At 29.5% G+C, this 17,801-nt stretch overlaps 1 protein-coding gene across 4 annotated transcripts in view; it reads left to right on the plus strand.

The window, feature by feature from the left end:
* The first annotated feature begins 1,158 nt into the window (after positions 1-1,158).
* Positions 1,159-17,801, plus strand: part of LOC136990513 (mannosylglucosyl-3-phosphoglycerate phosphatase-like) — a 41,249-nt gene continuing 24,606 nt past the window's right edge. Inside the window, exons 1-7 of one of the 4 annotated variants that reach the window (XM_067288917.1) lie at positions 1,159-1,180; positions 1,332-1,380; positions 6,519-6,678; positions 8,169-8,255; positions 10,411-10,550; positions 10,624-10,749; positions 15,199-15,324. In XM_067288917.1, coding sequence (XP_067145018.1) covers positions 1,339-1,380; positions 6,519-6,678; positions 8,169-8,255; positions 10,411-10,550; positions 10,624-10,749; positions 15,199-15,324 — 681 coding nt within the window. In that variant the 5' untranslated portion in view covers positions 1,159-1,180; positions 1,332-1,338. Of the gene's footprint in view, positions 1,381-6,503; positions 6,679-8,168; positions 8,256-10,410; positions 10,551-10,623; positions 10,750-15,198; positions 15,325-17,801 lie in introns of all 4 variants that reach the window. The other 3 variants (XM_067288916.1, XM_067288915.1, XM_067288918.1) reach the window with 3 other exon arrangements.

Below are 17,801 nucleotides of genomic sequence, written 5' to 3' on the forward strand. Positions count from 1 at the left end.
GAATTTTTCGGGGAATAGTCCGTCCGGATATGTTACCATCCGGCAGTCCCATTGTGGGCCTAGCCGAACCCATAATGAGCTTGCTAATAGAGGCCTTAGTCAGCACAGGGCGGAAAGAGTTGAGGAAAAAGTAATATTTACTATACTGTACATTTATCGTTAAACATTAAATATTCATATACAATAATAATTTTTATTATTTAAATATTAAAATGAACGTCTAAATAAGAACTTCACAAAAACAAATCCCCAATTAGACGGCTAAAGGCCATCAGTCTATCACTTTCGGCTTCTAGGAGATTCAGCATCGAATCCGGGCATGTAACTTCCCAGAAATTTTTCATGGGCGTTCTGTTCCGGATATGTCTAGCCTCTTCCCTAACCATCAGGCCGTCCCCATTGTGGGCTCGGCTGAACTTACGAAGGGTATGGAAAAAGGTGAATTTAATGCCTATCGAGCGGAAAGAGCTAAAAATTAAAAAGTTTTTCATAATTAAACATTACACATATTAGAAATTTTTTTGACACTTTCTGCCCTGAGGCAATAAAAGGACCTTTTTATCAACCCATCGTGGGTTCGACCATACTCAAAATGGGACAGCCAGTTGTTAGGAGAATGGGCTTGACTTATCCGGGAAATAAAAAATTCTTGGGGATTTTCGACCGTCAGGATTAGATTCTGAGTAGCCCAAAGCAATACGCCTTAGCTAATATACCATCCGACCGTCTTTATAAAATCTATTGAAAATAACACTGACTTTTCAATCTTTGTTCTTCTGCAGTGTATTAGTGTGCATAAGAAACTAGATGAAGTAAAAACTGAAAATAGTTTCTTATAATGCTTATTTTATCATTTTGGCTCTTTCCACCCTGTAGGCATTAAGAGGATTTTTTAATGCTCATCCTAGTATGGGTATAGACGATACCCATACTAGATGACCGGCCGGTGAGGGACAAAGCCCGACTTGTGACCCGACATAAGTTTTTTCGTTCTTTTCAAAACGAATATTTTAAAGTGAAAATAAAGAGAAAAGTAATATGATTTTTTAATATTATTATTGTCGTAATATTTTATAATTTATAATTTAGCTTTTCCTATAAACAGAAATATAAATCCCATAATATATATTTTTATATATATTTTGAGTGGTGCTGCGATCGCCGGTAAGGGTTATGAATGGTTTGTTTTTGAATTTTTTCGTCTGCTTTCTGAATATTATACATTTAATTTTATTTACGACGATAATTTATCGAAATATATGAAAAGTTCGGGAGGAAGGAATTTATTTCCTTTTTAATGTTCTATTAGTTATTTTAAATTATGAAAAAAGAAGAAAAATGAATATCTTGGAATTATCAAAATTGAATTCTGGGAATGAGGTATATAAAATTCAAAATTGCTTTGAACTGTTACTGTATTTATTTATTTATTTAAATAATACCTTTTTTATAACCGAATTTTCTGTGGATGATTTCCTATAGTAAGTTGTAATTAAATATAATAAATTTCAAAATTTTATTTTTTAACTTGTTACTTTTAATAATTAAATTATTCAATTGGTTAGATGTGAACTCTGAATGAGGGATTTGCCACCCCTAGAGGTATAGACCCCTGTATGAGCAATTTTGTAGTCAATGGAACCGTATCTACGTGTGACCCTTCGCAAGATATTCACCTCCAAAGTCAGTTTTTCTGTTACTGATTCTGCTGCCTATTCTTTGTGCTCCGTGTCAGTTGAGCTGAATGATGGTGAGCCTTGACCGACACTCTGCGTGTAGTGTGCTTTGGTGCTCACTATTGCCCGCACTTTGGTGCCTGTGTGGGAATGAGCTCCTGCATCTCCTAAAACTATATAATGTCTAGTACTCCACGAATGGTCAATTGGACTACTCGAAGCTGGTGTGGTCACCTGGGCTAAATAGTTAAACATGTTAGTTTTGGTGGAGTAACACGATGCCCAATTGCCTGTGACCCGGATTTCTGGGGCTGTATCTTGCCAAGGGTCACATGTAGAGATATGGTTCCTTTGAAGTTTTTGCTCCTATGGGTACAGTCTAAGGCTTTGATAAGGTCCAAACCTTCTCATTCAGAGGTGTAATTGTAGCATTCAATTCCTAATTACATATTTACTTAATATTCAGTGATGCATTTAATATTTTACACTCTGCTGTTATATAGATTACTCCCCGTGGAATTTCGGGACTTTGAATATATATTTGAACTTGGGACAGAGATGAGTTCAACGGTACCCTACTTTTGGACCGGAGATGAAAAATAAGTTATCATATTTACGATTTCTTGCCTTTCACAATGCTTCTACGCCATTTTAGAGTTAGTTTTCCACTAGGTGGTATTTGACTGTTTGTGCTCTCGACAACTTCTTCCCAGAGGGGAACTGCCCAGTGTTTAATGTCACTAGTTATTGATTCACAGTAGTTCTTAAACAAAAGAAAAAAAGGTGGCAGTGTTCGACTTTTTGTGCTATCGACGGACTCCTCCCAGAGGGGAGCCACCAGCAGGCTGCCCAGTGTTTAACGTTACTAGTTATCGATTCACAGTAGTTCTTGAACAAAAGAAAGAAAAGGAAATGTATACTGAACTACAAACAGTGCCACCTAGTAGTAAACTAACTATAAAGTGGTGTAGAATGCATTGTGAAAGGCAAGAAATCGTAAATATCGTAACTTTCTTATTTTCTCTGGTCCGAAAGTAGGGTATTGTTGAACTCATCTTGGTCCCCTGAGTTCAAATATATACTCAAAGTCCCGAAATTCCATGGGGAGTAATCTGTACAACATTCCTACACTCATTCAATACTTTTATTAATTTTTCAGTGATTTGTTAAGATATTTTAATGCTTTAAATTTGAATGAAGCATTAAAATATGCTTCCAATAAAAATGCTTTATATTGAGAATAGTTGCCTTCTTATTGCTATGATGATCAAATCCAATCTGTGTTAAAGGAAGGATGATTGTATGTGTCAGTTGTCTGAGACAGTTCTGGATTTCTCCTGTCTTTAACCCTTAAAAATAGAATAAAATTTTTAATATAATCATTTTATGGGTCTTCTAATGCAATTTATAGGTCAATATATAAATAATTTAAAAAAACAGTTAATTTTAACCATTTTTACGCTAATTTTTCATTCACACTTAAAAAATATCCTGGTTTGAGTGATAAACAATATGGTAAAAGGATGTATTGTGCTGATGTTCTTTCATCTCTTTGTTGATGGATGAAATTTGAATGTTCTTAAGAATATTTTAAGATATATATATATATTTATATATTCTAATGTTAATGCATTATTACTGTGCAAACGACAATGTTCACAAACATGGCATGTTCATTTTTAATTTGTATAAATGGATGGCTTTGTAGTAGTTGTAGGCCAGTGAAAAAAGAATGGCCTTCTGGTTAAAATCACTTAGTGTAATAGATCTGAATAATTAGTCTAATTCATTATTCACATTAATTTTCATCAGATTTATTAAATGGTAAACTATATGGTTAAATTCATACAAAAATAAAGTCATATTAATAATGATATAATGATAAATATATAATTGTTTAAATAAATTGCTTTATAAAGATGTAAGAAATTCATAATGAAAAATCCAAATTTAGCAGTGGCGTGCTGTGACATTTGATGATAGGGAAGCTGTGTTTCTGTAAGAAGCCAACTTCCAGGGGCAGTCAGTTAATTGTGCATCAGTGATGGTCTAGGGTCTATTTGTACGTGCATGGTGGCAGAAGAGATAAAGACAACAAGTATCTGACAAAAACCATTTATTTTAACATAAAATAAACATACACTATGTACAAAATAGTTTGCTTTAGGACAATCAGCCGTTCGGATGTCCTGGGCATCGATGTGGTTCTTGAAGGTGGTGTTGACAAGTCTGTAAGAAGAGACTTCGTCTGTTGGCATTGGAGACACGGTCTAAGTCCAAAATGGCATGGGTTACAGGTTGGCACAATAGACAAGAAACTGTTTTTTTTTGCGCATTGACACATGGCATTTTGGTTATTAGAAACGTTAACAGAGTGCGAGGTGTCCTCGATTGTCGGGGATTATGTCAATCTCCGTTTTTTCTTTCGTTCATTTTGATTGGTCATTCTCCCTCAATCACACTTCTCGAGTGGTTGGTCCTTTGTTACTAAGCGTAACGAGACTCTTACCTGGAGCGCAAGAAAAGTCAAAATTGAAGATGAATCCGATCTTCCATTGATTGTAGGACAACTTCCTTCCACGATTTATGGTTTCTGTGTCGCAGTTTGATATAAACAATGGGTGTCCAACTGCAAATGACTTTTACCTATGTTTTTTTTAAAATAATAAATTTTTCTCAGAATTAACCGTTTTTTCGCGTCTTTCATGATGGGTCAGACCTGTCCGGTACATCACATTTCCATAAAAGTTTTAAAGAAATACTGGAAATGACAAAAATAAACAGTTTATGTATTTTATTTTTAAAATACAAATAATACATACATAATACAAATTGATATGATACAAACAATGATCGAAAAACTTGTTTTTTTTAAATTTTTTATAAACTAACTCTATTCAGCAATTTTTTCCATAAAGTCGTTAATTACTTTATCATAAAAGTCACTAGTTGTCAACTCCATCAATGTATTCGAAGGCTCTTTTTCTATCGATAGCAACGCTAGTGACAACAATTTTTCCTCTGAGTGAGTGTTTCTGGCCAATGTATGAATTTGCTTCGTGGTCAAAAAACAGTGCTCAACAGATGCACTGGTAGATGGTAAAAATTAATGATATTAAATCATATAATTCTTTTAGTACATCTTTGTTCGGATCGATATTAATTATAATGTGTTTTATGTCTAAGAGTTACTTGTTAATATAGTCCGGACACAAATATAAATATTGCGATTCAGTACATAATTTAGATAAATCAAAAATTTTCCATAAAATTTACTTAATTTAAAGAATTAAAACACGCTTGAAAAATTTGTTTTTCATAATATTAAAATTATTAACATCTAAAAGTGATAAAAATTCTAAAGATTTTACGTCTGAAAATATGTCAATATAATTACAGTATAATTAAAAGAAAATTATAATTAAATATAAGTTTGCAAAGAAACGTACATAAAATAACATTGAATACTCTTTACTTTTTAAATCTTAAACAATTCACATAGTCAGCTCCTTGCTAGTGGCTAAGGGATAGAATTGTTGGAAGCGTTATACAATATTTTGGTGTGTAGCTTCCACCATCTAAACCAGGTGAGGTTGGTGCTCTGTAAAGCACGTGCGCCAATGCCTATAATCTGGCTGCTTTACACCATTCAGTTATTTTCGCCGTGGAAGCCGACCCGGTTTTGACAATACAGCGCTTCCCAGACAATACACTACTGATATTTGAATATACAATAGCAATCTTATTGTTTTTTTTCACATGTAGTATAGAAATTTGTAATAAGATACATAATGCGGTTATAATAAAATACTAATTTTAATTAATTCAAAGTATGTTAAAATATGAAAATAATCGTCCAATATGAATTTATATTTTAGAAAATAGAAGGAAAGCGGCACTTCCACCGCTTCCAATGACAACACGCCACTGGAATTTAGTTTATGGAATGCTTTTATCTATTATTTTTTTACATCATTGGATTTACAACAATCTGACAATGCTCATTTATCATATTTAAAAAGCAGTACAACAGAAGATATAAGGCAACCATATCCTTTAGCAGTTTCTTACACCCATCTATACTGTCTGTTGAGGTTGTGATATTAGTTTAATTTGTCTGATTATTGAATCTTATACAACAGAAAAAATTGATTATTTTTGTTGACTTGAAAAAAGTTTATGATAAAAATATATTTTTATAAGTGCATGGTTAATCCAAAAATTGATTAAAAATATACTCATGTTACTAAGAAAAAATAAGTTTAATTAAAATTATTACAAACTTTAAATCAAGGATTTTGGTAATATTTGTGAAACTATTTTGAAAAATTTTTGGTGATATATAAACAATATAAAATAAAAGAAGATTTAAGCCATCAAATATAATTTATTTAAGAAAACATTTTCAATAAGACTTTGATTATCAACAGCTTATAAAATGATTCTTTTTTCATTTTATATTAAAATATAGTGCCAACATTTGTGAACTTTTATATTAAAAAACTAATAAATTGATTACAGTAATGTATAAAATGATATATTAAATTATAATTTAACATACATAAGATAAGTTTCTTATAAAAGTAAAGTTGAAAATCTAATAATATCGATTAAACTTAGAAATTTTGAATCATTGAATGAGTAAATATAAGTGTTTTAAAAAATGTTAATTTGAAATAAAATTTATATTTTTATTTCAGCCATTTTTAACTAAGAAAACAATAATAATAATAATAATGTTTTTGAGAAATTAACATAATGTTTATCTGAATGTGTTCAATGATGATCTGGTCTTGTTGTTTTTCTTCCTGTCCAATGTACCAGTATGTTGTTGAAAGAAAGAATATGATCACCATTCTCCATTTCAACGATGTTTACAATGTAGAACCTCGTGATATAGAGCCTGTGGGAGGAGCAGCCCGATTCTCTACTGCAATGAAGTCTTTCAGTCATTTGGATCCATTGATAATCTTTAGTGGTGATGTACTGTCACCATCTGTTTGTATGTATTTTTATTTGCATTTTATATAATTTGTTGATATTTAATGAAATAGTAAATTGTGATTAATTGCTATGGATTTACTAAATTATATGCATTAAAAACTCATAAATATTGCACATATATACATACTGTACTTCCTTGATTAAACCCTGATCTTCAAATAAATCCTGGGGAATAAAAGTGCTGTTAAAAATAAACTCTAGGTTAAAAAGCATAGGAAACCTGTTAAAGTACTGCATTGTATAGAATAATATAGTTTAGAGTGACAGATAAGGAATTTAACTAAAATTCTATCACTTCATGTTGTCAAGAGTTGGACAGCACTTTCTATTCCAAGGTTCACAGAAACAATTGAAGTAAAATTATAAATACAGGTAACCCTCATATAACACGGGAGTTACGTTCCAAAAAATTGCCATGTTATGTGAATCTGTGTTATACAAAACAAAGAACTAGTGCAAAAAGGGGGGTTAGGTTCCAAAAATTAAAAAAACATGCTGTTAAATCCTTCTTTAAATTGGATTTATGATTCACAAAAGGCTGATGCAGGCATCGGGGCATACAAAATTACAAATAAAAATAATAATATACTGAATATTATACTGTAAAAATATAAAATATATATAAAATAATTTATATTGTTAATTTAAATTAATTTAAATAATTGCTAGGGAGTGCCCCTAGTGGCTATTTTTGGCATACAGTGATAGAATCCGGTTTTTCAGCTTTATATAGTAGATTTTTTTTATGGGTAAAATACTAATTTAAGTAAATATTTTACCAGAGATTATTCATCCTATATGATGATCTCAGCATGAAAATCATCAACTGGTAACAGTTTTTAATACATTTTGTGTTGTACGAAGGTTTTACCTAATTCCCGAACCTTGTTAGAGTGAACCCATGCTATAAAAGCACCGTGTTATACAGGGGATGTTCCCAATTCTTGAACCGTGTTAGAGTGAACCCATGCTATAGAAGTGCCATGTTATATAGGGGTTACCTGTATTGTCAAACGTTGAGTGTGAGAAAATTGCAATTGAATTCTTAAGTTTAGAGTTTATCAGCCAAAGGATAATTGGGAAAACTCTGGTTCAAACTCACCATCTCTTTCTAATAGAGAGGGTAGGGTTGAACCAGAAGATGGTAGACAAGATCTTGATTCCTACAATGACATTGAAACAGACATAAATGATAAGATAATAACTGAATTGAAAGACATTGAATACAGTCAATAAATTTGAATTATATAACTTGGAAAACTTCACTGAAGATTTTACATTTTTTTTATTAAAAATTATATTGATATTTAATATTAAGATTGATTTTTACTACTTAAAAATAAAATTTATAAATTTTTTACTTTAACTAAAATAGTAATATGTAAATATTTACAAATAAATACATACAATGCAACTTTTTGTTGATTTTTACAATTTGTTATAACATCTGTTAAAGTTTTAGATTAATTTTTGTTTAACATTTTACAGTAAGTACTTTCACTCATGGAGAGCATATGATAGACGTACTTAATATTCTAGGCGTACATTGTTCTGTCTATGGAAATCATGAATTTGGTAATTTAATCATACTGTATTTAAATTTATTAATCAGAAATTAAGTTTATTTTCATTATTTCATTATTCAAATTTTCATTATTTTAATATTTAGTTTTTAATAGAGATGTTTATCTATCTTGAATTTTACGAGGGATGATCAAAAAGTAAGGTTACAAAGCCTGCAGTGAAAAGTGTACATTTTATCTCATACAACCAATACAGCCAACTGATAGTACATACATTAGGATATTTTTTGACATTGTCTCCATATCGGTTTAGGCACTTGTCACTTTGTGTGATGAGTTTGAAAATTCTCTCCTGGTAAAAATCCTGTCCTTGCATGTTCAGCCAAGTTGTCGCAAAGTGTTTCACTTTCTCATCTGAAGTGAATCATTGTCCTGCTAGGTTCTCCCTCAAGAGAGGAAACGGGTGAAAGTCGCTTTGAGCGAGGTCTGGGCTGCAGGGAGGGTGGTCGATGATGTTCCAGCGAAACTACTTCAACAGTGTGGTGGTCTTCTGGGCTGTATGTTGTCATGAAGGAAGATGATGCCCTCAATGAGAAGTCCTGGCTGTTTCCTTCTGATTGCTTTGCACAATCATGTCAAGGTCTTGCAGTATAGGTCAGCAGTTACTGTGTGCCCTCTTTCCAAAAACTCCATGAGTATGACACCTGTGCTGTCCCAGAACACTGTGGTCATCACCTTCCTGGCAGATGGTGTCACCTTAAACTTCTTTACCTTTGGAGAGAAGATGTGTTTCCACTCCATTGACGACCACTTACTGCTGGGGGTGTAGTGGTGGATCCGTGTTTCGTCACCTGTGACAATGCAGTGAAGAAAACTGTTCCATGGAGAACCGTAGCAAAAGTTGCAGACTTTTTCCCATGTGCTTCTCCTTATGTTGGTTGGACAGATTTTGTGGAACCTATTGGGCACAAACTTTCTGGTACTGCAGAATATCGTGAACAATGTGATGAATGCTTCCGAACGACATTTCCAATTCTATTGTCATATGCCGTAACGTGATTCTCCTGTTGTCTTGAATCAGCTCCTCCATGCAAGCTGTGTTGACATCTGCTGATGCCGTGCTGGGTCGGCCACTGCAATCCTCGTCGGTGACGTTTTCTCTACCGGCCACAAACGTCTGATACCATTCTGCAATATGCTGATGAGACATTACAGTCTCTCCGTAAACCTCTACCAGCTGCCAGTGAATTTCAGTCAAGGTTACATGTTTCATGCACAGAAATCAAATAACTGAGCGGATTTCTTTGCGAGACCAGTTTTCCAAACAAATCACCATTTGTGTTTACCTACAACTAGCACTGTAGGTGGCAGGTGGCTGAAACTCTGCAGAGTTGCCAACCACATGTATTGGAATTACCGCACACTTCTCATTTCTCTATACCAAATGAAACTCCAGGAATATCAGCTTTGTGACCTTACTTTTTGATCAACCCTTGTAATTATTGATTTTTAAAAAATTATTATATTAAAAATTTAACAGCAGATCAAATATTTTTTATTGCTCTATTTTCATAAATTTTTGTAGATTTAATCGCATTTCTCTTCTGGAAAAGTTTAATTTAGAATATATAAATTTTTTGATAGATTAGATGAATATTATTTTGAAGAAATATCAAATAATAATCATTTATTTTATTGAAAATAATATATCAACATTTCATATTAATGTACATCATTTTAATAATAATTGTTTTGGGTTTTAAATTCTTTAAGAATTTTAAATGTATAACCTATATTTTTATTATTTTATTTGAAATATTGAATCAAATAATGTTCCAATGTATGAAAGCACTGGATTATGTGGAACACACTATATTTTTTGTTTTATAAAAAAATTTTATAACAAGTTGGCTGGAATTTTTGCTTGTTTTACACCTATTATGTTTAAGTTTTAATTTTAAGAAATTGGGAATTTATTTGTAGTTCAATTAGTAATAAATAAAAATGAATTCCAGTTTAACACAAAAAAAGGTAAAAGAACATTTAAAGTGAAATTAGGAATGTATCTGAGCATATTGAAAATTTTAGATAAAAAATGATTATATTAAAAGATTAATTTAAGATAAAGTAAAATTAAAATAAGTAATTATTATTTGTATAATGAAAAATTTATTTGGTTTCAAATAGATAAAGTATTTTATTTTTAGACTTTGGTGTGGATCGTTTATTAGAATTTGCAGAGAGAACAAAATTTCCATGGTTAATGAGCAATGTTATAGATAAAGAAACTAATGAACCTTTAGGCAGTGGCAATATTACATATATTTTAGAACATCATGGGAAAAAAGTATGTTATTGGTTTAAACTTAATAATTAAAATTTCTATGAGGTAAAAATGAATTTAATTTTCAACTTTACAGTTTGGTTTTATAGGACTTGTTGAAAAAGAATGGTTAGTAACTCTTGCTACAGTAGATATAGATGATGTCATTTATTTAGATTTTGTTGATGTAGGAGAAAAGTTAGCTAAGCAATTAAAGGAAAATGTGAGTATAAGTACTTTATAAATTGAGAAATTTTTAACTGTTAGTGAAATTTTGTGAATTTTTTTTATCTATAATTAAGATTTAACTTTTAAGAACTTTTAACATGCAATAACTATATAATAACTTTTAAAAGTTTTTTTAATTACTGTATTTACTCGCATATAAGATTATCTCGCATATAGGACAAGGTGTGACTAATCTAATTTTCTTTATTTTGATCTTTAATTAGATTTATTAATAGAATTCTAATTTTATTTCATTTAATCACAAGTAAAATATCAAATGCATGTAAATGCACACATTGTCCCGCAAAAACTACTGGCATTTTAAACTTTAAGGAAAAAATCTTGTAAAATCTGTCCAAAACAGAACTTGGAATAAAACAAAAACCTGCTTAAATGGGAAAAATTCTTCAATTTTCTATGTTAAAAGAAATCTGTTCAAAATGGAAACCTGTCACACCATAAAAAATATTTGGTACCATGCAATTCTGGTTTATACAGGTTTTACTGTACTAACTTCAGTCATTTCAGCAAATAGGTTTTTCTTTATCATAACTAGCTGTAAAGAATTAAATTGTGACAATTAAAATATCAGGATGGAAAACATTTTAATAGCAACTGTAAATAAAAATAAAGCTTATTATATTTTACTTGTTAAATAACTTGCTTTCTGCAAAATTAATTTGTTTACAAGAACATATTCAAGTTTTAAAAATATAAATAAATTTAAATATTAAATTATTATGAAGTGTTACTAATATAAATTAACTTCTGTCAGTAGTATCAGTCCAAAAATACCAGTCAAAATTTTTTCTACTAATAATTTTTTAATCTTGTATATTCTCCAGATATAAATATATTTAATATGAACAATTAAAAAACAAAAAAGTAATGATTTGTAATTATTTTCAATGCATTTGAGTATTGGGCTGCAATTTGAAAAAATTGTAGACCTATAAATTCCCACTGTCATTCATTTGGCTGTCTGTTCTTCCTAAATCTCAAGAATGGTGTTAGATAAATGAAAGTCAAAGTATAGGGGCAGTATAGACCCAATTAACTATATATGAACTTCTGGTCTAGACTGGAAGTCACATGATTTCAATTCAAAAATTTTCCCCTGAATGGAGTTATTTAGATGACAGAATGACTGTTGTTATCAGGAAAAGTATTGTGTACAGGGGCAAGATACTATTAATTTGAAATGGAGAACATTTATAGTACAGTAATACCTCGACTTACGCTACCCCAACTTACGCGAACCCGGAGTTACGCAATTTTCAAATCTCGTCGATTTGTCTTTTGTTTGAGCACCACGCAACTCTTGATTACTCACTCCCCCCACATTATTGTTCAGCTTACATGTTTGGACATGTCGCGCGGAATCGACGCATAGCTACAATTTATTTTGTGTTGTTTATTTCTGTGTTTGTTATATCTACGGAGACTTGAGAGAGTACTATGTCATCCAAACGAAGTAGAACTGATTCTTCTGCATCAAACAAGAAAAGAAAAACTTTATCTTTGGAACTTAAAGTTAACATTATCAAAGACTTCGATACAAAAATGAAAATTTATAAATTGGCAAAGAAGTTTGATCTACCGGAATCGACGGTCAGAACAATTATAAAAGGTAAAGAAAAAATTCTTGAAGCTGTGAAAACTTGACAGAAGGCCTGAATTCAATTGAAAAGGGGTTACAAATTTTAGAAAATAGACTCCAACGAAGAGCGCATTTCTTCTACAAAACGAGAAATAAAAAAATTATTAGCATGCTATGAGGAAATTTTGTGGAGAAAAAAAATCTTTCAGCCGTCAGACGAATTTGTTCGATTTTATGAAGTATTCTACATCAAAATAACTTTGGTTTACGACTTTAATAATATAATTTGTTATACATATGTATTATCTAAGATTTTATTAAACATTTTTTTCTAAATTATTGTTTACTTTAGTCTCTGGCCCCAATTAAAAATAATTTGTATGTATTTATATGCGAAATTATACCCGACTTACGCAGTTATCGCTCAGTCCCACCTATCGCGTAAGTTCGGGGTATTACTGTATTTTAAATTAAATAAATTAAGAATATGATTAAAAATTGCAGCCTGGCATTGTGATGATGTCACAATAAATAAATGCTCATTTTAAAATTGAAAACTTATTATATGATATAAAATATGTAAAAAATTAATATGAGTAATGTGTAAAATAATTTTAAAGAAACTACAAGCTCATTTCACTATGACTCTAAATTATCAAATTTAATGACTTTCAAGTTTTTATAATATAATATCTAATGTTTAACTATTCTACTTGCTGCTAATGACTGTTGGAAAGTTAATAATTTTTGTTTTATTTATCATTAAATATTGAATGTGTATTATTTTATCCAATATTATCAAATTAAAATTCATACATTTTATCTTCAATTTATTTTATGTATTTTGCATGGATTTTATGTACAGTCAAGTGAAACAATCAGGACATGACAAGTTTGATTAACTAATCACACTTAGTAGTTTGATTTTAAACAAATTAAAAATGTTCATTTTAATTCTAGTACAATATTCTAGTACAATAGTAAAAATAAAAAAAGATAAGGCATAGAAATTTAATACATATGAATGATAAGAAATAATTTTTAAAAATTGTCTAATTTATTAAAGACAAGCTCTAATCTTTCGTTGCAATCTACAGTGTACCGATGAAACTTTGAATTAAAAGTAAAAAAATACATAATGGTAAAATTAATATTGAATAAAAGTACAACATTTGTGTTAAAATTATTTATTACAGTTTTTCTTGAAAGAAGTTACTTATGTTGTTTTGCTTTATATAGTTTAGTTTTTTTTTCTTTTTAACACTTACATTTCTGTCTTGTTTGATCACCATGAGAGTTGAAAAATCTGCTTTAAATTGCATTTCTAGCCATGCCAATGCTGTTTCTAATGAACTGTGCATTTGATGCATTATATGCCTAAGACTCATTCTTTTCTATTTGTACTGTTATAAGTAAAAGCTAACACTAGCATTGATAACAAGATAGCTGAATAGTGGGCTGACATAAGACTACTAACAACTATTATTAAATAAAACTTTGTAATTTCTGGGATTAATACTCTCTGAAATTGTTTAGTTAATTGGTTTTCAGACAATCAATACTTTATTGTATTTGTATAGTTTCAGAGTACCAATATAATGTGTTGACTTTGTGATGCTTACTTAATGAATTTCAATTAATAGCTTCATAGTATTATAATAGAAAGCTACAAATTGATACATTAAACTGTTTTTATTGATTTCTTTCATTTATATGTGATATTTTAAAGTTAATATATAATTTGAAATATATATATATATATAATTATTTTTATATATATGACAATTATATAAATGAAATTATAAAATGAATCTATAAAATATATATAAATGGTTTGCTGTATATTAGCTAATATGACGATTTTAGTCTCTGTAATCCAAATTCTTGGTAGACAAATCTCACAGCAATTTAAAACTTATTGGCAAATTAAATTTATTTTGTAAAGACTACATCAAATGCATTTCGGGCTGGTGTAATATCTTCCAGTCCCTCTTCAGTGAATAACCGTTGGTGGTAGTTACAATGATATTTCCATAGGTAAGGGTGGTAAACTTTGCACACATTTATAGGAATCAAGTTTAAGAAACTTTTCACACACGTGTATAATAAACATACTAAAACCTCCCATCATTAAAACAATTTTTTGACAAACAATTGTATAGATAATTCTAAAGCACTACAAATTTTTGACATCATTAACATCAGTATACCACAATCAACACTTCACAACAGTAATCAAGTGATATCCATTTATTTTATATCAGCGCCATCTATTAGATTATACCAGCTATAGTTTATTTCTATTCCTTTCGACTGATTTATTAAATTATTATTATTTTGTTTTCTAATTTCTCTGTGTTCTTTAAATTTTCTTTTATATATGTCTTTTTCAATATGTAAAATTTTTACATTGTTTCTATTGATATTACAATTATTACTATTGATGTGGTTAAACCACGGAGAATTCTGATACTTAAGCCGAGTGGCTGCTTCATGTTCTTTAACTCTAGTTTCCAGCCACAATCTATAATTAATTTTGTGGGATTTTTATTCAATAAAATCTGAGATTGAAAAAAAAAGTGATTAAAAAGAAATTTAATCTTAAATTAGATACAGCAGGCTTCTATAATTTATTTTTAAATAATTTTAATTTTTTCCAAGCTTTTTAAAATTTAGTTTTGTATATGTATAGAGAAAATTCTAAAAGATCTGCGTTTGTTTTGTATGTGTAAAAGTAATTTCATTTTTATATTATTTTTATATTAATACTTAATATATACATATTATATTATATACAGTATTAGTTTGTGTGTTTATTATGATAAGCTAATTTTTTGAATTAAGGATCAAGTAGATTTTGTAATAGCCATAACACATATGAGATTTCCTAATGACTGTCATCTAGCAGAGAAAGTTGAAGAAATTGATTTGATTCTGGGAGGTCATGATCATGTATATGATATAAAAGTGGTAAGAATTCTGTAAATTGAATATATTTTACTAATAAAAATTTTAATTCTGAAAATGTTTTTAATATTTTATAAAGATATAAGTTTTAGGATCTGGACTATTACTCCTAAGAATATATGTATTTTATATTTGAATTTTAAAAATAAATTTGGTTAATTTATTATAACTTTAATGAAAGCTTTAAAATTTATCCAAAATTAACTTTCATGAAATGAAGAACAACTATCATGAAGGATGAAAACAGGAAATATTTTCTCAGACAAATCACCCATTTATAGTTTTTCACTCCAAGAAAAATTGAAGAGAGAAAATTTTTATTGACTATTTTAGCATGAATTTAATCTTTGATTAGTCAAAGATGGATAATTTGTCAGAAATTTAAAAATAATTTAAAATATTCTCAAGACATTCAGTTTAATATCCATCACTGCATAATGCCTAGTTATTGAAAAATAGTCCATTTCCATCAGTTGATCTTAAATTGTTGATTTAAGTTATATTGTGCATTGTGCAATAATCCCTCCATTTATATGAATTCACTTTAACGCAATTGAAAAATTTTTAAATTTTAAATAATCAACTTTATGGAAATAAATGATAGCTTTATCAAGCAATGTGTCTTTTTGCTATCTGTAACCTGTTGTATAGATGCATATTTCAAAAAAACTTCAGTTAAAACTTTCCTATCCCAATGAGAATAAAATACAGTATTTGAGAATATGGAATAATCTCTATTTTAAACAGCTTTCCATGCCTCCATTTATGCAGTTTTATGGAACCAATTTTATTTGCATAAATGGAGGGAAAATACACAAGTAGTTGCCTGATCTCAGAATTAATTCTGATATTCTTTGTTAAAAATTAAACATCATGTGAATCCAGGATGAAAACTGATAATATTAATACTTTTGTTATAAATTAAAATATTTGATATATATGTATATATAAACAAATTAATTAAAATAATTAATTAAAATATTATATTTATATAATATATATTATATAAATAAATTATTTTAATTAATTTGTTTAATTACATACATATATATCAAATATTTTAATTTATAACAAAAGTATTAATATTATCAGTTTTCATCCTGGATTCCATGATGCTTAATTTTTAACAAGGAATGTCAGAATTGATACTGATATTAGGCAACTAATTGTGTTATCATCAAAATATGCAAATATAACATTGCAATCTTTCTTTATGTATGACTTTTAATATTGACGTATGTAATTAGTTAAAAATACTTTATTTTCCTTGTAGATTTTAGAATTTTTCTGTTTACATGTGTTTTAAATTTTTAATATCATTAATTAAATGCTGGATTATTTCAGACTGTTCTAGCCAACTATTAATTCTACAAACAAAGTAATTTGCTCCAAAGGTTAGGCTGATATCTTGTGCTAATTTCAATAATTACATTAATTTTTGAATCAAATGTAATAATTTAGAGTATTCTGGAAGAAAGATCTATTCAGAATTTGGGATTTGAAGCTGCAATTTCTGATTATCATACAGCTGCATTAACGGATGTCTGTGGTCCACACACTACGGCATGACACACACACACACACCACACACACACAACACACATGTATGTATATAAACAACTAAGCTTGAATATTAACATAAGCAAATCATTAAATATGGGATTATTTCAGATGATATTTCAGCTCAGTGATACTCAAACTGTGGTCTGAGGATCAGTGCTGGTCTGTGAACAGTTTATTACTGGGCTATATGCAATGAGTTTCACTTAAAATCTCATAATTTTTATATATTGTAAGCAGAGTTTAAAACCTGCTACTCATTAGCACCCCTCCCCATTAACTCCAATCTGTGATTGTCAAGAATTCAAAGAACTGAGGTTGAGGGGTCATGAAGGAGAAGGAAGAGCTTGATAGGGGATAGAGGAGAGAAAGGTCACCACCTTTTAGACTGGACATATGTGGAATGGACGTTGAATTCATCTGTGCTTGTGATCACCTTTCTTTTTAGTTCAATTGTTACATTATTAAAATTTGTAATATTACATATATTATGACTATTTAAACTATTATAACTGTTATAAACTATTATAACTATTTAAAAACTTATTGCCAAGTATGGATAAAATGTGGTGATCAAAGTCAGCAAAATTACTTGAAAATGGCCTACAAACCCTTTTTTTCAAAATGGCTAGAACAATTTATCTTACTAATTCAGTGTAAAAATTTTAAAAAAAATGCATTTGAACTTTATTCTCTATTTTATAATTATTTTTATTTAATTTTCCAAAAATACTGGTCTGTAAGGAATTGGAATGAAAAAAAACTGGCCCATGAACACAGTTTTAGAAACATTGTTTTCTAACTATTATGTTCAGTACATAATATATATTAAGTTGGCTGAGAGCCATAGAGGCCATGGGTGGAAGTTGTCCCTTGTCAGCACAATAAATAGATCTGTGTGGCTATATTTTTGAAATTAA

Source organism: Centruroides vittatus, unplaced genomic scaffold, assembly GCF_030686945.1.
Source record: "Centruroides vittatus isolate TY-2023 unplaced genomic scaffold, ASM3068694v2 scaffold_944, whole genome shotgun sequence".
Taxonomy (NCBI): Eukaryota; Metazoa; Arthropoda; class Arachnida; order Scorpiones; family Buthidae; genus Centruroides; species Centruroides vittatus.